This window comes from Chenopodium album, chromosome 16, assembly GCF_948465745.1.
Source record: "Chenopodium album chromosome 16, dcCheAlbu1.1, whole genome shotgun sequence".
NCBI lineage: Eukaryota > Viridiplantae > Streptophyta > Magnoliopsida > Caryophyllales > Amaranthaceae > Chenopodium > Chenopodium album.
Window position 1 is genome coordinate 27351505 of NC_137849.1, and position 22853 is coordinate 27374357.

Consider the following 22853-nt stretch of genomic DNA (forward strand, 5'->3'; position numbering starts at 1 on the left):
AGCGTGACTCATTAAGATGCGCGCGGATTTTTATATGACAGCTTTAACTTTTAACCTAGGCGCCTCTAAATCTGTCAAAATTAGGTTTTAACCTCGGGCTTAAGCTTAATTATGATCGGGTTTAGTTAATTTGGACTTTAATTCATTCTGTTTTGGGTTAGGCTAGATGTTTTGCATTTTTGTGGCTCAATTAGTTGTCCATAAGCATTCTTCACGTTGATCCAACACAAAGATGGTTTTATTTATCGTCATAGCACTTCCTGTCGGGACAGGAGGACAAAAGTAGATTTCTACACCATGTGTGTTTGGGAAAAAGTTTTCAGAAAACAAAGGATAAAAAAACTAATGAAAAACAAAAAAGTAAAGAGGAAAATAGAAAGAGCAGACGATTACGTTATATGAAAGGTACTGTTGAGACTCTCTGGGCCGGCTGTAGCACAGGCGAATCAAATGCTAGTGGCAGCAAGCAAATTCTCTAAGAAAGTCAAAGATTCTCTCAAATGATTTTCGTGAATATGCGAAAATGAGGGGTAAAAGCCATATTTATAGAGGGGTAAATTAAGGGGAAATCCCTTAATTTCCCCATAAGGTAAACAATAAAACTGATTCACCAATAATTGAGTAACAAGTGTCACAGATGCCATATGGTGCGCCACATCACATTTGTGACGGGCAAATATTTTGGGTAAAATTACCCTGGCCACGTGGCCCTATTAGAAGGTGACACGTGTCACCCAAGAACACCCAAGGAGAGGCCCTGAGTGGATCTATGTCCAATTGACAAGTGTCCCTCCCAGCTAATGGGAAAACTTGCTGCCTTCATGGCCCAAATCCCAAGAAAGCCACAAAGCGGCACAACCAAATCATTATTAGGTTTCCTTAACCTAGGACAAGGGCAAAAACCCCGATGACCCTATAAATAGGGAGATTTCCCCCATTTATGGGCCACGTTCATTTATTACAACACTTGAATTATCTCACATCGGAGAAAACACCAGATCTTGGAATCCGAAAAGATCTCACGTTTACCTTTTCCGCACCTTTTATCCTACTCCGTACACTTTCTAAAACTCCAACCACCCGGAGTCTCCGTTGTTTTGTAGGTACATACATCAGGATTCTAGTCTTGGTGATGTAACTCTCTCGAGGGACACAAAAGACCCCGAAACAGGTGTCAATTGGGGTAGCTCCCTAATTGAAGGCTCCATTTTTAATGGGCTATTTTTAAGGAAGGATTCCCATTCGATGCGTAATCCAAAGCTATTACTTAATAACTAATATTGCTAGTTATGAGTCAAAGATAAGTTGACTTGTGATTGTATGGCAGGCATGTTTTAATTATTTTATTGATGATAGGATATACCCGTTAGTGTGGTGCATATGTACTCAACTTTTGTCGATTCGTACTTTTGTGTTTGTGTTTGGCTTTTCTTTGGTTGGCCCTATTATGACCCATTAATTTGGTGAGTAGAGGGTTGAAATAAAGAGGATCGGAAGTGATAGGTATTTGAAGCATGAAGAGCATGATGGGAATGAGTGCCGAGAGTTACTTTTTATGCTTTCCTAGTTTTATATTTTGAATTATTTGTTTATTGGATTTTTGGTTATAGACTAACTTTATTATGTTTACTTTAAGTAGGATTTTTAAAAGGCCAATGTTTGGATTAGTTCCAACTTGTGAACTATTTAATCTTACTTTTGCTTTGAGTTTGTGAACTCAAGTTTTATTTTGAAAGTTGGTGTTTTTATTTTAGACTTCCGGTTTGTGACTTTGAAAAGTAGTCTTAGGCGTTATCACGATGGCGGTAATATTTTGGATATTTCCTAAAAACATTTTTATCTAGAGTAGAAAGTGTATTTTTAAAGAAGGGAATTTCCAAGGTATTATAAATACAGCTAGCCATAGCAATAGCCACAAGGCATGGCTCGGCCCCAAGCTTAGTATTCCTAGCATGGCCAAGCATGCCTTGTGCGCGTCGCAAGGCCAACATGGCTGGCCGCACTCGCTGAGCAAGCCAACAACCAGCCCCGCACCATCGCAAGGCCAACATCAAGCTAATGCTCACTAGGCCTCGTGCATGGTCACACTAACTGGCTGGTGCGGCATGGCCAGCATTGCTGGCGCACAGAGAGTGCTAGCATGCTTAACAGCACTAGCAAGCTCATTCGGCCTCGCTAGCTGCTGTTAGCGCTACGCGCCCAGCAGCCCGCAAGTAAGCATCGCTTGCTGGGCCGCACGTACACGTGGGCTCGCTAGCAGGCCCAGGCGCTCTGCGGTTGGTGGTCCCTTTTGTGGTCCTCACCTAACCCCTTGCTCTCCACTTGACACTTGTTGTTTATTGATTCATTTGAATTTTAATTTGATTTTTGAATTAAATTAAACTTTAAAAAGCCATTTTACCAACTCTCCCACATTGATGGGAGGTTGGAATTCAAGGGAACCTTTCCCTATAAATACCAATCATTTGGCATTGGAAAAGGGCAGTTGAGTTGTGAACTTGAAAGGATCTCCACAAGCGAGAACACTTTCGATCTAATACTCTAAGTATCTTTTGGTCTAGCCCCGACTAAGCTTTGGGGTAGGGGCCATTCAGGTCGGGTCTTGAGGGTGAGAGCCGGTGAAGGCTTGTGCGTTTGCGGAGCTTTAACGATTTCAAGGAAGAGCTCGGAAAAAGCAAAGCAAGCATCAAAGGTATAATCGTATTTCATCTTTTAGTTAATTAATTATGTGGTTATTATTTAATATGCATGTTTAGTTCCGTGTGATGTCGGACATCACAAAACCCAATAGATTGTTGTGTCAAAATATATAAAAAGTTTTACATAATTTGTTAATTTATGAATAATTTATATATAATTATTTAATGTGTGTCATCTTCCTCTTATATGTTGCTTGATTATTCATATTTATTGTTATTGCTTTATCACGCCTTTTCTTGCAGGTTTAAAGGGAATTTGTACTTGAAATCCTGCTTAATAAGATAATCACATCAGATAAAATAAGTTCATATCATCATTTTATATACAATTTAAGTATTAATAAAGAAGAGTTGAATTTAAAGGGACGTTGGTTGCCGGTGGGGGTGGGCACAAGAGTTGGGCTGGCTTAGGGGTGGTGGACTGGTGGTGTTGTGGGAAGAGTGGCTGGGGTTTAGGTTTTTTTTTTTGTTTTAAATTTTAATTTTTTTGTTAAATAAAATAATAATAAAAATGAACCAATTAGAATATGTCATGTGGCATAATTAGCCTTAATGACTAACGAAGTTGACGTCCGTTAGTCATTTGGACTTTTGATGTCATTTTTTAGAAAGTGATGTATACATGGTGAATTTGAAAATTTTCATGGGTATATGGTAAATAAAAAAAAATAACTCAGGGGCATTTGGTGAAAAAAATCAATTAATTTAATCTACATTGATATTTTATCACATAATTTTTATTATAAAAGCATACTTTCAATATACATACATATAATCACTCGATACATTGCCTGGGCCAAAAACTAATTCGGTTTAAACCTTTAAACAAGTAAAATAGGTAACATGTTATAAACAACTCAATTTAAACAGGTCATGGTTTGAAACGAATTAGATTAAATATGTCATAATTTGTAAGCCGTTCAGGTTAAACGAATCAGATGGTTTAGTTTAAACAGTTTTTCTCAGCATCATACGTTTTGGTCCAATAACGGTTTAAAAGGTATTCGGTTCTGTTCTGTTTCGGGTCAGATTTTTAAAAAAGGTAGAATAATGATAAGAATGTAATTAAAAAAAAAAGTCCATTTTCTCTTCGCCTGATGTTTGCTAAAATGAATACCGAACTGAAATTAAATTATTTTATTGACTAAAATTATTTTTACTGATGCGCTATTATATTTCTTTTAGTTACTAAACTTATGTTTAGTGAATTTAGATTATTTTTATAATTAGGGTGGCTAACACTCTCACATAGTTAGCCACGTTCGGGAATCTCTTTCAATTTCATTTTATGTCAGACATTGATAATATTATTGATAAAAATATATAAACAAAAATCTTTAGGGGTATAAATGTTTGCACACTATTCTTAAGAGTTTAATAAAAGAGTTAACTAATAGTAATAAGGGTCCGTTCAAAAAAAAAAAAAAAAAAAACTAATAGTAATAAGGGTAAATAAACAAATAAAGGGTATGATTGTCTAGACACAATTTATAGGGGCTATCTCAAAATTTTTAAAGATATATAAGGAAAATAAGGAAAAAAAATCAGCTAAACTAAACAAATAAAGTTTATTACTTTAATTGAACTAAATTATCAATAACATAATATTAAAATGGGACCGAAAATGACACATGTTACTTCCTAGTGTCGTTTTTTTCCCTCCAAAAACCACTTTCCTAAAATAGATATAGTTAAACTTGATTTTTCTTTTCTTATCTTTTTTATTGAGGATTTATTTAAGAACATAAAATTATATATATTTAATTTGCATATTATAATAGAAGTTAAAGATTTTTATTAGCAATACTAATATTATTTGCTTAAAATGATTTTTTTTCCTAATATATTACAATCAAATGTGTTTAATTTATAGTATGAAATAATAAAAAAAAATGTTGTATTACATCAAATTGACTTTAATACATAAATCTATAACTTAAAATATATACATTATATTATATTATATTAAAAATTTCCTTTTTAATTGCCAAAGCATGTTAGAGAATATTATATTGTATTACATCATCTCCTTTTTAAAAATTTCCTAGCAATTTATTTATTTAATTATTTTTATTTTATTTTTTTAATTGCTAAAGCTTGTTAGATATGCAATAACATTTACCTTACTATTTGGTAATTATATTTCATTTATACATATTCAACAAAAATATTACTCCATCCATTTAAAATACTTGCACGACTTTTTATTTTCGGCCGTTTTTGAATACTTGGTCCATTTCCTTATTTGGAAAGTCTTTACAATATTTAATTAATTTGTCTAACCTAATGGACCCACCATAAATCATACTTCATCCGTGTTTTTACACTATTCACACAACACGATTTTGACTCGCTTTTGTGGTTTATAGATACCATAAAACATATTCATGTGGGATCTTGTTTGAATCGTTTCAATGCATATTTTATTAATATCAACTTTTTATAATTTTACAATGTTGATAATTAGATATATTAATAGTTAAAAACATGCGTTGACAAGCGTGATAATAGAAATGTATCAACTAAAAAAAACCAAAGGAAGTATTTTATTAATTTCATGTTCTCTTTCCTCCAATTCTCTCCACTACTTTTGTTTTTTATAATTTTTTATTCTTTCAACTACCCCACTACCTCTATATTTATTACTTTTTCCAATTTCTTTTAAAACTTCGTGCATGGAGAAATGAAGCAAGTAATTAAAAGAAGAGGGAGTATGCTTTTAATTATTAGTACTATGCAATAATATTTTTCTACATACTTTCTTTGTTTTTTTATGCTTACAACACACCTTTTATCACGCTTATCGATGAGGTGATTAAACTAAGTAAACGAATTAATTAAGCTATGAAATTTAAATCGTAGCAACTTATCCCTTTCTTCTTATAGGTGTTAAAATTTTGTAAATTAATTTATCCGTTTATCTAGTCTAATATTTTCCTTAACATGCGTGCCAAATGAGTGTGTTGCAACTAAATAAAAATGGAGAAAGTATAACTTTGTCATGTAATCCATGATTATTTTTATTAGTCATGCACTTGTGCATGTAATACTCCCACTAATTTCTTTAATTTAATATTATTTTTTTATTTTTGTAATTTTTCATCTAAATTTACAATTAGATAATTTTTTATAATTAAATACAATATTAAACTATTAATAAAAAGTGAAAATTATGTGCATGACACGACACCGAATCTAGTTAAATTATTGAATTGAACTGAACTTAAAAAAATTAAAAGATCCAACTAACCTAAAAGCAAGTACATTATATGAAGCAGAAATTGTTAAGACTCTAACCAAACCCAACCAAGAAGAGGTTCTCAATTTGGTTGGTTTTGCTCTTACATTTCGTCAATCGTTCTCCCAATTACAATTCCATACCCTTTATCATCACAAATTACTTCGTATAAGACGACAATTCTTCCCCTCTCCTACTACTCACTAGTCACTACTACCAAATCTTATGAATTGAAAAGAAAACCCTTAACTTTCCCCAATTTTCCCCAATTTTGTTGAATCCAAATTGCAAAATCAAGAATGTCACAAGGGTACTCAATCGAACTTTACTTCGATCCAGCCCTAGAAAACCAAATTCTCAAAGCTTGGAATGTTCTTGCTCGTCGCCAAATCAGTACCCAGCTCATTGAAATCGAATCTCGACCTCACATCACCCTATTTTCATCGCCATTTTTAGACCCATCTAAGCTTGAACCCTTAATCAAATCATTCGCTGCTAAACAAGAGCCTTTACACCTGAATTTCTCCTCAATTGGGTCTCTTCCTAATGAGGGTAATCTCCTTTTTCTCTCTCCTACCCCTACATTGTCTCTTCTTCAATTCCATTCTCAGCTTTGTGATCTGTTGAAGAAGGAAGGGGTTGATATTGGGGATAATTATCGAGTCGATTCATGGGTGCCTGTTTGCCCTGTTGCGCAGGAGGTGCCGAGGAATCGAATGGCGGAAGCGTTTAGTGTGTTGAGGGATTTGAAGTTGCCGGTTAGTGGGTATGCTATGGATATTGGATTGGTTGAGTTTTCGCCGGTGCGGGAGTTTTTCTCCTTCATACTTGGTAACACTTTAGATGGGTAAAATGTTTGATTTTACTAGTACTATCAATTCTAGATTTCTAATTGTGTTTTGTATGAATGTTTTAGTCTTTTATTAAAGATATATATATCTGGAAATCAATTGAATTGGTGCTTGTAGAATACTGGTTGTTAATTACTGGCAATGTTGGTGTTCAGATCATGCTTGGTTTGTTAAGTTATTTTCATTTTGGATTGAAGTGCACTGAATTCGCTTGTGTTTATCACATTTATGGTGAATATTGTGATCATAATCTAACTAAGGTATTAGTGTTAGCAAAACTTTGCTTCTATTATTCTATTAGTTACTTTCTTTAGTATTGTATTGAGACTGAATTCACTATGTTTGTATTGAAAGTGATGTGAATGCTTCTATTAGATATGGTTTTTGTCATTGCTTGTATTGTATATGGTCCAAATACTTGAGAGTCACAAAATCACAATCACAATATAGTAAGTGATTGATCCTTTGTCCAAACAGATAGTTGAAACAATATGATAGTGTTTGTAGCATGAAAGGTAAGATATTGGTGGTTGAATACACATTTGCAGCAACAGATGTTTCTTGCTATGATCTGATTGGGGTGTTTTGACTTTTAAACTATGTTGTACCCATGTCCATCACGGGTACATGTGCAAGTGTCTGGCTATTTTGTTAAAGAATTCCATGATTTTGAACTAAAAATGAAATGCTCAAATGTGTTTAAGGTTTTATGAATATTGGTAAATTGATTAATTTCCAAACAATATATAGTTATTGGGTGAATTGAATTATTTATTGATTAAAGTTTTGATAAATGTCATATAGTTTTCTGTTTAGGCAACAATTACATTGTTTTACTACACTTAGTCTAAAATTTGGATAAAATAAGTTGCCGAATAGCAAATGAAAGTGATTGAGTGCTCTATTATTTCTTTCCTTTCTCTTTTCCCCTCTGTTTCCCTTTTTTATTTCTCTGTTTCTCGATATTAACAATGTCGAATCCATTTAAAGAAAAAACCAATGACGCTAATTGAGAAATCTTTAAAAAGATCTAGGTTTGATTTCTGGATGAAGGTGTGAAGGTGTTGAAGGTATGAGATTCACTTATAATACAATAGTTTTAGGACGATACACACTATTTGCCCTCATAGATGGAGTGTTTTGATGATTATTTTTTCCATTTCTTCCAAATTCAATGAAGTGACATTAACATCTTTCTCATTTCAGATTAAATTTAGGATTGATTTCATGGCCAAAAATGTCACCAATTTTGACTCATTTAAGAATGATACTAGTGTTGCTAAATTAACATTTCAAACCACTATCGATTTGGTTGGTGCACTTGCAGATCATAAGTAGGTACTAACAAGTACTAACAAGGTACTAACATGAGAATTACACTTATCGATGAAGTTTGTTTCGGTTTCTGAAATACCCACGACAAAGTTTATCGTAGATGTTCTTGTTGTATTGTTACAATTCAAACTTTGAGATAGACTTTGTGTCAAGTGTGGCAAGATACACATAGAATGTCTAAGGCCGTGTCTGAGAAATCCAAACACGCATTGCTTAGAGAAAGATTACAATGATTAGCTTATGTATACAAATACTCCATTTGTTCCTATTTTTTTTTACCACATTTAATTTTATACGATCTCTAAGACACGTATTAAAACATATATCATTTTATTTCTATATGCGTAAAAAAAAAAAAAAAAATTGATACTAATAAAATATACAATGAGATGAATCTAACAATACCTCCATTACTATATTATCTTTTGTTGGTTAATGGGAATTTATGGTTAATTTTTATGAAGTTTGACATTCATCTAGATAATCTAACCTCCTTACTATCTTATATGTTTTCACTTTCAAAGGTACTTACAAGAAGGTTTCTACTGTCTTTCTTATATTGTGTACAAGATTGTTATAGGTTACTCTTTGCTACTCCCTTTGTTTTCCTTAGTGTTACTCATTTTATGTGGTTATTAAGGAACTATTTTGACCATTATTTTTTATTTTTTTTTTTAATATTGTGCATTAATAAAAATTATACAAATTTGATATATAAAAATTCATAACAATACCAACTTGATAATTTTTTTTCTTATATATACACAATTAGAAATGATCAAAATTTTAATTTTTGACCTTGTCAACGGTAAATGGGTAGAACTCAAGTAATATAATCTTCCATACAATAACACCCAAGTACCTTATGGGCAGTTGAAAATTCATCCTAAATATATCGTGAACCCTCTAGTTGAAGCCCATTTGAATTCCATTAGGGTCCATGTGTCTCATTTGTCAAATACTCTCCCTATCGTAATGATTGCAAAACTTTTCTTTTAAGTGTTTCATAATAATTGCAACTCTTACTTGATAACTTCCTACTACTATTTTATTAAATATCTCTTTTATCAACCTTTACTTAAACTGCTTTTTTATAATTTCTCTCTCATATAAACATTAAATATATCTCTACTAATTATATTTTAAATTTTTCTTTTGATCCTCACCTTATTTTCCTAAAACTTTGTGCGATATTTAGCCTTTGCACTTACTACAAAATGCAGGTAGTAGGTCTTTATTGCAAATTTTTAGTTGGTCTCCCATATTTCTGTAAATGGAAAAAGAATTCCAAATTAGAAGAAAAAAATTACAATAATTGAAATTAACATCGTAATAAATGAAAATAAACATCATAATATTATAATATAAGGGTAATGAAGAGACTTTAAAGCTACAAAATGATAGTACATCTAATACTATATGATTGAACATTTCAATGGTAAATGAAATAATTTGCTTTCTATCTTTCTGTTGAGATCTACACCCACCTCCTTCTTCTCTCTTTTCTCTTTTCTCTCTCCTCTCTCTCTAGGGTTTTTATTTTCTTGGTCGTTTAAGCTAGAAATAGTTTAATTTTTTCGGAAATTAAACTATTTCCAACCCTTTTTCTTTGATTTAATTCGCTTATTTGCTACTTGATTTGTTTTGCTCTGTCCTTTTGTGAGAGTCTGTCCCAATTTTTTTGGGTTTTCCTAATTTTCAGGGATTTTGATTCTTATCCATGGAGGAAAATTTTATTTTTAAGGTTTTAATAATAATTGAGAAGACGATTTGGATTCATATGGATTTAGGGTTCGTCATCAACTCTACAATCAAAACATCAGCACAGATTGCGAAGGTCTCTACTTAGAAAGATGCAAAGACATCGAAAATCACTGCTGGTGTCAAGTTTGAAGTGGTGGAGTGTGAGCTATGCCCGATATGCAAAATAGTTATGATTTTGATTGTAAAAGTTATTTTATTTACTCTAGATCTGTGTTTTACAAATCTTTATTATTATTATAGATGTCGTATGACTCTTTATTAATGATTATTTTTCTTCCTGTCAAAAAAAAAAATAAAAATAAATAAGCAGTTGTTTTTTCATTAACTTTTTTTAAGAGCATTCACAATGGCTAGCTACATATACATATATTTTGGATTGTTATATTATTAATTCTCAAGCTACATGTTTTAAGCTACAACCTTTATAATGATAAAGCTACATCCTTTTAAAATAAATAAATTATAAAATAATAAACAAACAAATGTATAAAAAAAAAAATTTAAACAATTCAATATGTATGTATTGGGTAATGTGAAACTACATAGCTCTATAGAGCCATATAGTTTGTCTTAGCTACAACCTATGTTGTTCCACAATGGCTAGCATGTAGCTCTACACTATTTAGAAATTACAACCAAGTCCTTTTATGCAACCATTGTGGAAGCTCTAAGCTTCAAGTGCTACTTTTTTAACTATATTTTGTTGTTAAGCTGCTTCAATTGTTAATGTTTCTTTGGTATTCTCTCTCATTGATGTCTTTTTAGAACTCTTTAGAGTATACCGATTAACCATTTAGGATGGTTATTAGGATAAAGTGTGTAAAAATATTATAAACAATTATAAAGAGAGAAAAAGGAGAAGTGAGAAAACAATAACCTAGTTAAAGTGAACCCAATGGTTGCCCTCAACCATTGTTGTTTAGGGTAAAAATACCCCAAATATATGGTCCAATCCCATAGAGACAAGTGGCCAAACTAAAAGGCAACACGTGCCCCTATAGAAAGACGACACGTGTAAACCTCAAACAAGAGCCCCTGAAAGAGAGAGTAAAGGGCCTCCTTACATCAGGAGGCCCAAACTCCAAGAAAGCTGCAAAACGGCGCCCCTTAGGACATGTGTCCACTTCTGATTGCACTGCCAATCAGAGCACTGAAAATTAGGATAGTAACCCTAAGGGGCACAATTCCCCACCCCTATAAATACCCCAATCATTCATAATAGGAAGGGTGGATTATGACATAACATTAAAAAGAGCATTAAGAGCTCCAACTTCTCTCTAATTTCTCTCTCTAAACTTTCCGTTTTCTGGTTACTAATTTAACCGACGGAGGCAAATATTCTGGTAAACAGAATATTCGTTATTTTGCAGGTGTCCGAGCCCATCTGTCCGATGAGCGTGACTAGTATCCTAAGGAAATCCAAAAAATCCCTGAAACATTTGGCGCCGTTTGTGGGGATATTCCTCCGTTACGGTATTAGATGGTCAGACACCTAACACCGATCCTGGTCATGGTCAGGACGGACATGTAGAGACCTTGATCCCAACGATCAATTTTAGTGATCCTCATACTGCCTCATTCCATGAGGTCGAGGATCCTCTAGTGACTGCTAGTTCTCACCAGCTTGCCTTGAGCAAGCTTCAAAGAGAGCTTGAGAGCAAGATGCCTTCTTTGTCTAGGCCGCCTCCCAAGAGAGGAGGATAGGGCACTTAGAAGAAATCTTAGAGCAAGGCGACTAACGACGAAGATGTCGAGAATACCCCATTCGGTCGACACGAACGTTCACCGAGAGTGCCACGGACGAACATGTCTAGGCTCCTTGAGAAAATGCAGTCGGTTGGGGGGGGGGGAGATCAAGCAGCCTCGGAAGGAAGTAACTGATCCGTGTTGGCGTTGGAAGGATGCAAGGGAGTACATTCGGCATAAGCACCGTAAGCGGATAGCCTATTCGGACACCGCTTCCACTCCAACTATGTCGGATGATTTCTTAAACCACACCCTCTCCAAGCATACTAGCTCGGCCAAGACCAGTTGAATCCAAGCTCGTCGTATTCCAACTCCAATTCTAGTTGTTCAACCCCTTGAGTATCAAATTCCCCAGAATTTTAATGCAATTCTGCCACCTAACCCCCTATCTTCGGACAGTACGGGCAATATGGCCAGCCGTACGACCAGGCAGCTTACCTTGTCGGACCGGCCACATAACCTCAGCCCATAGATTGGCAAATGTGCTTGTTAAATCTAGGTGACAAGCCGCCTCCGCTTTCTCAAGAAATTCTCAACTCTCCTCAACCAGCCAAGGTAAATAATGTACTTGTGGGTGCCTATGATGGTACGGGCAACCCAGAAGATCATATCACCTCGTACAGGAATTTGATGTATATACAAAGTGTGGATGATGCCACATGGTGCCGATGCTTCCCGGCCACCCTTAAGGGTGTGGCATAGGGTGCATCAATTATTTCACTACTCTCAGTCTGTTATTTGTTGGAAACTTCTCCTATAACATACCTCCTTAAAATACCACTCTTAACTTGACAACAATCGTCCAAAGAAAGAACGAAGGGTTACGTTCGTACATTCAGAGGATCAATCTAGAAAAACCCAAATTCATAATCTGCCGGATGAAATGGTTTATTCGAAATTTCTCCGGGGATTAAAGCATAATGGTTTCAAGTTTGACTTGGTCGGAAAAAAGGTTCGGATATACGCAGGTGTTCTGCGGAAAGCCAAAGCCTATATTGAACCATCTGATTTCTGTTCGCTTACAAAAGCGGAAGTACCGGCCAAGGGGGCTGAGAAGAAGCAATCTAGGTGGCCGACTGCCAACATATAAAAACAAAGACAACCAACACGTACGAACCCCAATATGAATTCAACAAGGATTGTTATTCAAATTTAATGGAGATCAAGGACAAGTTCGAGTTTGAGAAGCCTCATCCGTTAAGAGGCTCAGCCCAGTATAGAAACAAGAACAAGTACTGTCATTACCAAAAAGATGTGGGGCATGACACTAATGAATGCAACAATTTGAACAGGTTGTTAGATAAGCTGGCCGAGAAGGGCATGCTTAACTCGTACATCATGAAGTCTAAGTTCACTTATACTCGGACAGACAACAAATCCGAGAAGAAGAAGAATAATATCGAGAAAAATGATGGAAACAACACTGATTCAGGGTTCGTGGCAGTTATATCAGGCGGCTTCACTACAGGTGGCCCGACCATGAAAGGAATTAAGAAAGATGCTTGGAAGTTTGGGAATGTGATGCATGCTGAAGGGGTGAAGGATGACCCTTGCCCTGAAGTGACGGTTTGTGAATCAGACCGAGGCAAGATTAAAGCCCATCACAATTATCCTATGGTATTCATCATGAAGGTTGCCAACTTGAAGGTCGGCCAAGTGCTGGTAAATACTGGAAATTCGTCCGACATAATCAGTCTGGGATGTCTAAAGAATTTAAAGTTTTTAGAATTTGCCCTCAAGGATATTTCCCATCCGCTAGTCGGATTTGGTGGAAGTATGATTCACGCGGTCGGACAAATTGACTTGCTTGACCGATTCGGGAAGAAGGGGGAAGGAAGGGAAATGGTTGTCTACTTCTTGGCAGTCAAAGAGCTTACAGGCTATAATGTTATCCTCGGCCGCCCTACTTTAACAGTAGCCAAGGCAGTAATCGTCCTCCATCTGATGCTGATGAAGTTTGAGCGGACGGATGGAAAGATTAGTTCTATTCATGGTAATCAAAAGATTGCAAAAGATTGTAATCAGCTGGCCGTAAAGCCAACAGCTCGAGGACGAGTAAAATCGTCCGAGCCAAACTTAGATGAAGGGCCACTCCAAGCATACTAGGTCGGCCAAAAGCGCAAGTCGATCAAAAGAGAGCACGCGTAGCAGTTAATGACCGTTGGCCGGCTAGAAGACTTAAGGTCATAGCCAGCCGGCGACCATAAGGACATAGTGCTCAACCACGACCAGCCAGATCGGACTATCAAAGTGGGTACTATGGCTATGGGTTTGCTTGGAGATGACTTAGTAAAATTGTTTAGAGAATTCAAAGATGTATTTGCATTCGAAGTCCATGAAATGCTGGGCATCAGTACAGACTTGGCCATTCATAAGTTGGTCGTGAATCTAACTATCAAGCATGTCCAACAAAAGAAGGGGAATCATGGAGAAGAGAGGAATCAGGCGGCCGTAGCAGAAGTAAAAATGCTGTTGGACTCCAGTTTCATTTGGCCGTGTTACTACCTTGATTTGGTAGCAAATGTAGTCCTTGTGAAAAAGCCGAATGGAACATGGAGAATGTGCATGGATTATATAGACCTCAACAAGGCATTTCCTAAGGTTAGCTTCCCCTTGCCTAAAATCGACCGACTGGTTGATTCAACGGCCGGGCATGCCCTTATGAGCTTTATGGACGCATACTTCAGATTCCACCAGATCCCTTTATGGAAGGAAGATCAAGAAAAAACATCATTTGTGACTGAGTAGGGGCTGTATTGCTACAAAATTATGCCATTCGGCCTGAAGAATGCCCCTACTACTTTCAGGGACTTGTTAATGCGGTATTTAGAGATCAGATTGGCCGGAACATGGAAGCCTATATTGATACTATGATTGTCAAATCAAAGAGGTCGGTCGACTATCTGAATGATCTCCGAGAAACATTTACCGACTCAGGCGGCATAAGACGATGTTAAATCCAAAGAAGTGTCTTTGGTGTTGGGTCCGGCAAATTTATTAGATTTTTTGATCGATCAGCGTGGAATTGAGGCCAACCCTTAAAAGATCCAGGCGGTATTAGACATGAAATTGCCAAGAACAATCAAAGAAGTTCAAAGACTGACCGACTGTTTAACTGCACTCGACTGATTTCTGTCAAGGTTAGGGGACAAGTGTCGATATGTCTTTCAGATAATTAAGAAAAAAGCCATGTTCGAGTGGACAAAGGAGGCCGAGGAAGCCTTTGTACAATTGAAAAGCCATCTTCATACACTTCCTCGGCTCGTCAGTCCGCTCAAGGACGAAAAGCTATACATGCACCTTGCAATCTCAGATCACTCTTTAAGTGTCGTCCTCTTTTTGAGAGGGACGACCATTAGATCCCTGTGTATTTCATAAGCCATGTCTTGCACAATGCCGAGTTTAAATACCCACCCATCGAAAAATTTTGGCTGGCATTGTTCATGGCATCGACAAAGCTACAACCATACTTTCTTGCTCATTCAATTGTGGTCTACACGGACCAACAGCTAAAGAAGCCGTTCAAAACGTTGGAGGCCAATGGCCGAATGGTTAAGTGGGCCTTAGAATTAAGAGGGTTTGATATCATGTTTGAATCCAAAAAAGAAATCAAGGGGCAAGCGTTTGCTGATTTTTTGGCAGAAAAGACACGCCCAAACTTACTGCTAGTAAAGGATCAGATCTGGAAAGTTTTTGTGGATGGAAGTGCAACAGTGTCCGGATGTGGCGCTAGTATCAATTTGTCAATTGCTAGAGGGAGACCAATTCGAGTACGCATTAAGATTTCCATTTCAAGCCTCTAACAATGAGGCCGAGTATGAAGCCCTTTTGGCCGGCCTTAGAATGTGTAAGGCAGCCAGGGAAACAAAAATTAATGCTAGTTTGGACTTGTAAACACCCATTTGTGTCTCCCCAAAACCAAACCCAGTGATGAATACCTTTCACGTCAAACCATAATCGAATAAGGTGAAAGTGTGAAAAGTCAAGTGTTGCGGTTAGTTTTTATTAAAATCCTTCTTTCTGTTTTCGAAAACCCACTCTATTTTATAAAAACGTTCAATTCAGTTTATTTTGGTCCATAAAAAGGGGCCAATAATAGTGTAGTTGGATGGGGCTTGAAAAGACCTTTCCAACGATATATTATAAGCCCAATTCCGATGAATAATGAGGAAGTTATGGCGAAAATACTAAACTGGGTCCAAACCGGATTTTACCTACGACCCAATGATCATGAGGAGGGTCCAAAGGTTTAATCCTATTCCTAAACTAATTATGATTGATTAGAATCTTCTATAAGTTTCTAAAATATCTTAATTATCCTTTTTTGAAAAGATAAGATTATGGAATTTGATTTGAATATAAAACTTTCCTTTTTTAAAACTTTCCTAATTCTATTCGGATTTAAACATGTTGAAAGATTGACAGATATTATTTTTGTTCCTCACTGTTTTTATCTGATTTTTATATGGTTGGATAGATCTTGAAATTATCTTTCCAATGATATATTATAATAATAAATCCGAGCTATAACGAAAACGATATTAAAGATATACGAAACTTTATCCAAAACTGACACCCTTTTACTATTTCGTCCATATCTTTTTATCTACAAAAGATTTTAATCTGATTCTAATTGCATTAGAAAGTAAACTTCAAGAGCTTTCCAACGACATATTATATGACTTATTTGGACTTCTAGATCACAAGATATGATAAAAACAAAATCCGCAAAAACTGTCTCTGTCGCCAAACGACAGGCTTGTCGCCTCGCGATAGGTTAAATTTCTGGCGACAAGGTCGGTTTGTTAGCGACAGAGTGAAGTTTTATTCCTTATCAAGTTCTATGATTTTCCGGACTGTTTTCTTATAAATAGGGTCTCGAACCTCTGTTCATCAACAATCAATTCATCAACTCTTCATCAACTTTCATCAACTATCAACTTTCATCAATTCTCTCTATTCTCTCTCTAAGAAATATATTCTTATTTTTCTCTCTCTTTCTAAACTAGCTTTTTTCAAATACAATATTCCGCATTCACAAGATCTTGAAACACCTAGCCAAGTTCGAAGTTGCCTTCGTCCTAGACGTGAAAGGTTTGATAATTTCTGAGGGTTTGGTCCAAATCTAGTCAAAACTTTATTTAATTTGATTTCAATTTAATAATTTAATTCTTTAAATGTTCTTTATTATTTTCATTGAAGTTTACTAACTTGTGTATTTTGTTATTAGAAAGAGGTACGAGGCTTCAAAGTAAGTAGATTAGCTTACTTCCTATTTCTTTCACAATGTAGATTGCATGCTTATTATTGTTTTATGCTTTCTAGTATCATGTTAGGATGTTATTTTATGCTTTCTAGTATCATGTTTAGGGTGCCTTTACTCTTTCTAATATCATGTTAGTACCATGTTAGGTTTAAAGCTTCGATCTTTATTGCTTAGTGACATGCTAGGATTTGTTATTAATCTTGTTAGTATCATGCCTAGGGTCTTGCTATTATTATTCAAGCTTTATTATGCCTTATCATGCTATTATCATCGTTATTGTTATTATGATTATTATTATTTATGTTGCTTGGTTATATTTTATTGTTATTGCTTGATCACACCTTTTATGCTTGTTAAAGGGAATTTGTACTTGAAATCACGCTTAATAAGATAATTATTAATTTGGTTTAGGCTAATTTGATTTTAATTCAAGTGATCGCCAATAATAGTATTATTTGTGCATTAATATTCAACCAACATAGATTAAACAGGGTAGGTTCAATATAATGTATGTATGTTATTCGAAAAGCGCGCATGAATACGAGCAGAACAAAGTAGAGGCCTATTTTATAGGGCGGGTCCTTTTCTTTTGTAGATTGGATTCGTACCCTCATCCCCGGACCCTATTTGGTTCAAGACCTTATGGAGTAGTTGACGGTCCTTTGGATTGTCTTTTGGGTTTACAAGTTCCTAAAACTTGTTGGCGACTCTTTTTGCTCTTTGTCTTTCCCTTTGGAACGCCACCGTACTTTAGTGTATGATCACAGTGGGGTTCAAGTTTGGGGTTATCGTAATGCTTGAAATATTCCCTACAGTTTTTGGCGACTCCACTAGGGAGGATTTCTATTTATATTCCTGAAATTTATTTAATTTTGGCAATTATTTAGAATGAGCGGATGAGACTCGAAAAATTCTAAGTATTTCATGTGCGTGATTTGATTAACATTATTGTCATATGCATTAAAAGGTCCTCATGGGAGCACCCCATGAGTCAATCCATAGGAATTTTACACGTAGGAAATTTGAGAAATATCTTTCATGACTAGAATCGAAAAGATGATGCGAAATCTGGAAAATTCGAAGAACACAGAAACTTGCCAAGGCATGTAGGAACTAGCGTCTAGAAAACAGGGCTTGTCGCCCGTAAAAAGTTTCTGTCGCCTGGCGACAGTTACTGTCGCTTGGCGACAGGAGCTTTTTTGCGACGACAGTCCCCGTAGTCTAGCACCAAGTTCTTCCAATACCGAGCCAGGGGTCTGCCTTCTTGCTTTAACCATTTCTAGCATTGTTGGCTTGATTTTGCTTATTGATTGATTCCTTTTCTCACTTTTCTGAACCCATATGTGTTCTACATATGGAAATAACCCTCTGGGGGTTCCTGCTTCACCTGCCCAATGGAATATCCCACTATCATGTGCAAAGTTCAGATTTGGGTACGTGCAAAGTTTGTGAATCCACCAAACCATGGAGTCGAGTTCGATTTCATCACAAACTCGCGGAATCCTGTCCATTCGCTCCAACCCTCCCGGTAGGCTTGTGTGCAATGCATATGGATTCATAACCATGGACCTTTTTTACTTAACCCATATCCTTGAACTTTAGAGAACTAGAGCCATGGTTAGGTTGCAAACTCATCATATTGTGACTATGTGAACTACTTGTGCACCCTTGCTTGTATATATTATATATGTGTTAACCGTTTGTTTGACTTGTGTTAAAGACTAAATAAATTGACTAATGACTAAAAGGACTTTGTCTAATTAATTAATTAATTAAGGGCTAATAAATTAATCAATTCGACTTAGTATGACTTTAGGCATGTCTGTTTAGAGTAAAATTACTGGAAACAGTCCAGATTAATGTTCCAGCAATGGCACAAAAATTTGGACTGTGGCGCTGCAGTTTAGTGTCTGTCGCCTGACGACAATTTTGTCGTCTGGCGACAGGCTCTAAACAGTGGCGACAGTCCTGTTGTTATAGCGACAGTCCAGTTTTCCTTGCTCGAGTCATCACGACGAATCTAATTCACAGTCTACTAATCAGTTTATCGATTTATTAATGGTTCAAACCACGTTTAAATCTTTAATTGAGTCTAGGCACTTAAAAGTCCAATGGTCATACACTAAGAGTCAAAGACTTTGTTTAATTAATTAATTAATTAATTTGAACTAATAAAAAAGCCTAAAGTCGAGTCATAGTTCCTTTAAGTCAACCCGGATTTTTATTCCCGTATACTGCACATGCGTCAACTTGTTTTGGTCATAGACGGAGTTCTAGGAAGAACCACGAGTCGTACAACCTATGGATCTGTAGCCCCGATTTTTATCTTTAATTTTGCGTTGGTTTCATCCCAATCAGAATCACAGATTAAAAGTTATGACTAAAATACCACAACCTGTCCAGTTTAATGCACGTACGTGAAGTCTTAATTTAGTCTTTGCTTAAGTCTAGTCACATAGTCTAGCCACATGGTCATGACACAAGTCTTAACATTTCACCTACACTCACTATTCTTAGCACACACTTTGTACATGTTACCATGACCATGTCTTAGGTTCATGCATGAGTCGATTTTTCCGTCATTTGAGTGGGGGTCCATTCTATTCCTATTTCTTCATCCACATACTTTCTTCCATATTCCTCCATCTCCATCATCTTCCTACTCTCTACATACTTTCTCCACACATATCATTCCCTTCATTCTTTCATGATCTCTTCCCATCTATGCATGTTGAATCGAGTTCGAGTCATGTGATTGACAATAATAATAAAAAAAAAGGAGTAATGATGAGAGAAAATACAAGGCAAGCTTCTCACTAAGATTTCATGCTTTCTTCTTCTTTTTTCAAACCTTTCCCCAATAAGTCTAGCATAGGCACCCTTTGTCTACCTTAGATTTATTACATAGGTTTTTTTTTTATTTTGTTCCCCTTTAATAAAATGAGCGTTTTAATTTCTTGCCTATGATCATTGCATTATTAAAAAAAAATAATAAAAAAAATCGCCGAATTAAGCACAAGGTATACCAATGATTTGAGGCACCCCTTGTAACCATATCATATTATCTTCACCCTTTAAATATATAATCCTTTTTTTGATAAAACACTTTGAGCCTCGTCTAACGATAGACCTTTTTTTTCTTCAACCCACATCTACTTAACCTTGGGATGGGATGGTGTGTAACTTATGCAATTTACAAATATGAAAGCTTGAGTGATCTCAAAAGAATAAAATAAAAAAAAAATAAAAATAATAAAAGTGTACAAAAGGGCAAGTGTTCCAATGTCTTTGATATAAAAATATCTTTGATAAGAACATGTCTCAGATTGCGTCTCTTATCGAGTGCTCGGTACCGTGCCTGAGAAACATGAATGCCAAGTGAGTGATAGACCGCATGATCGGGATTGCGCACACTTATAAAAAAAATGCGAATATGAAAAATGCAAAAGCAAAAAAAAAAGAAGAGCAAACAAAAAAAAAAAGAGAGCTCAAAAATGAGAAACCTCAAGCATAAAAAATACAAAGATTCAAAAGCAAGGTTGCACACCTTGGGGGCTTATCTAGGGTCTTGAGCCTTTATCCCCTTCTTCTCTAACCTTTAGCCTAACCACGTTACAACCCTTAAAAGACCTTTTTGAGGTATACACACACTTGTGCGAGGTTCGGCTAGAGCTACGTTCGGCCTGATTCCTAACGGATACGTAGGCAACCTCACATTGAGGTGCGGCCATAATAAAAATGCATTCATTCACACACTTACACCATGATCATATCAAGGGATTTCCAATGCTCATCCCTATTTACTTAGAGCTAGACTTGGGGGCTTGATCCTTACATCATTAGCCTACCTAGCCTAAGAGTCATCATCATTTGACTCTTATCAAATAATACTTTTCCATACACTTAGCCTTTGCAGCTTAACTTTAGTGTCACTTTCACACACATCACAGATACATGACCAAATAGACTCCCAATTAGGAACCCTTTGTCATGAAATCTTAACATAATGTTGAAGCATGCTTTGTCATATCACACATCACTCATCACTTATAATCATCATTGTATCAGGAAGTATGAAGTGCTTAGCCTCCGTGCCTAAGTTACCTAAATACTTTCATAATCAAGTCAACTAAGATAGTTTAGGAGGAATTAATCCTTGCACCTTGAGGGATAGTATCAAATGCATATACTTGATCAGCTCATTCAACATGCACCATTAAACACTTCGATTCTTTTTCACGTCTTTCTTTTTCGGGAGAAAGTCGGTACCCTCCACAAAAATGACGGAAAATTTTGCTTTTTTTTGCACATCACACACGAGTCATGTACATTGACTCATGTTGTGTCATATCACATCGAGTGGAGTCTAATACATGTGTCAAACGATTTGAGTCGAGTCATGTCAAATCAATGAGTCAAGCAACACTAAGCCTTAGGTCAACCCTAAGATAATAAAAGATGAGCAAAGTCCTATAGTCTAAAATATAGATGCAGGTACATTCCAGCGAGCAAGAATATTCCCGGATTTTTTCGAAAAAAACCGCGAATATAGATGTATGAAACTTTTCCAAGATGAGAGAAGTTTGAGCAAATTATATGGAGAAGAAGAGCCTTAATTTGCAAAATATTTGAGCAGATTTGGTTGTAAGGAAACGACCAAATTGAAAGTTCGGAGCGATATCGCGGCGACAGGCACTTTTGGCTTGCGCTGGTGCAGCGACAGGTCACGTGGCTTCATGATGTGGTCATATAGACCTGGCTCAGCAATTTTGGGTTCCTTGGTACGCCAGTTAGCCCCTATAAGCAATTTGACATGATTTAGTAATCGGCTCGATTACAATCAACAATAAGTGATCGACCTGACAAAAGATTGTCTCACTTAGCTTAAAGCGCCTAAGCATTGCCTCATCGCAAGCACCGGAGTAACGGTTCACAACAATTTCCTAGGATAGAAGAAGATTTGAAGATTCGAGATGACGAAGCCTTCAACAGGGGGCTTTAAGATTAAAAAGCGTCTATTACTTGGATTTAAGAAGGACGGTTTGAGATGAAGCGACCTTCAGTAGCTTTCACTATGATTGGGGAGGTTATTATTAGATTTGAGAAGAACGATTCAAGATGAAGCGGTCTTTGATAGCTTTCGCTAAGATTGTGAAGGTTATCACTTGATTTGAGAAGATAGCACGAGATGGGCAATCTTCTACGACCTTCGCTAAGATTGTGGAAGTTGTCATCAAGATTTGAGAGGATAGCACGAGATGGGCGATCTTCGACAATGTCCGCTAAGATTGTGGAAGTTGTCACTTATATTTGAGAAGAGCGGTTCGTGATGAGGCGGTCTTCGACAACATTCGCTAAGATTGTGGAGGTTGTCACCTAGATTTGAGAAGAGCGGTTCGTGATGAGGCGGTCTTTGACAATGCCCGCTAAGATTGTGGAAGTTGTCACCTATATTTGAGAAGAGCGGTTCGTGATGAGGCGGTCTTCGACGACATTCGCTATGATTGTGAAGGTTGTCACCATGATTCAAGGAAAAGCTCGAGATGTAGCAGCAATGATAGACAACGTTCCCTATGATGTGGAGAGTTGTCACAAAATTTGAAGATGGCGAAGCAAGGTCACCTTCGACGGTCCCTCAAGGTAAAGAAGAGATTGTCTATAGCGGCGATACACTGCCGTGGCGACGTACGGCCACAACCTGGAAGATGACGACATACAGTTATTTTCGACGATATTCCCGAAATACTGTGGAGGATTGTCACCAAGAATATTGAAGGCGACGACATACGGTTATCTTCAATGATGGCGTTCACGAGGCACTGTGGAGGTTGTCACAAACAACAAATGAAGCAACAACAAACGGTTACTTTCAGAGACGTGTGCTCGACGGTGCAAGATACGCGTTTCTTAACTCTTTTATCTGTTTAACTAATGATTGTTTTACAGGTATCGGC

General features: G+C 36.3%; 2 protein-coding genes across 2 annotated transcripts; both read left to right on the top strand.

Moving 5' to 3' along the window:
- The first annotated feature begins 6015 nt into the window (after nucleotides 1-6015).
- Nucleotides 6016-6942, top strand: LOC145585057 (uncharacterized). Its single transcript, XM_081641807.1, has one exon. It carries the CDS (start codon nucleotides 6237-6239, stop codon nucleotides 6786-6788), a length of 552 nt encoding a protein of 183 aa, XP_081497933.1. The 5' UTR covers nucleotides 6016-6236; the 3' UTR covers nucleotides 6789-6942.
- A 5846-nt stretch (nucleotides 6943-12788) lies between these two features.
- On the top strand, nucleotides 12789-13739 carry LOC145584033 (uncharacterized). Its single transcript, XM_081640975.1, has one exon. The coding sequence runs from the start codon at nucleotides 12789-12791 to the stop codon at nucleotides 13737-13739; it is 951 nt and encodes a 316-aa protein (XP_081497101.1).
- Nucleotides 13740-22853: the final 9114 nt, after the last annotated feature.

What these genes read in the sequence shown, in the direction of transcription:
- LOC145585057 (XM_081641807.1), top strand. Translation starts at nt 6,237, where the DNA reads ATGTCACAAGGGTACTCAATCGAACTTTACTTCGATCCAGCCCTAGAA.
- LOC145584033 (XM_081640975.1), top strand. Translation starts at nt 12,789, where the DNA reads ATGGAGATCAAGGACAAGTTCGAGTTTGAGAAGCCTCATCCGTTAAGA.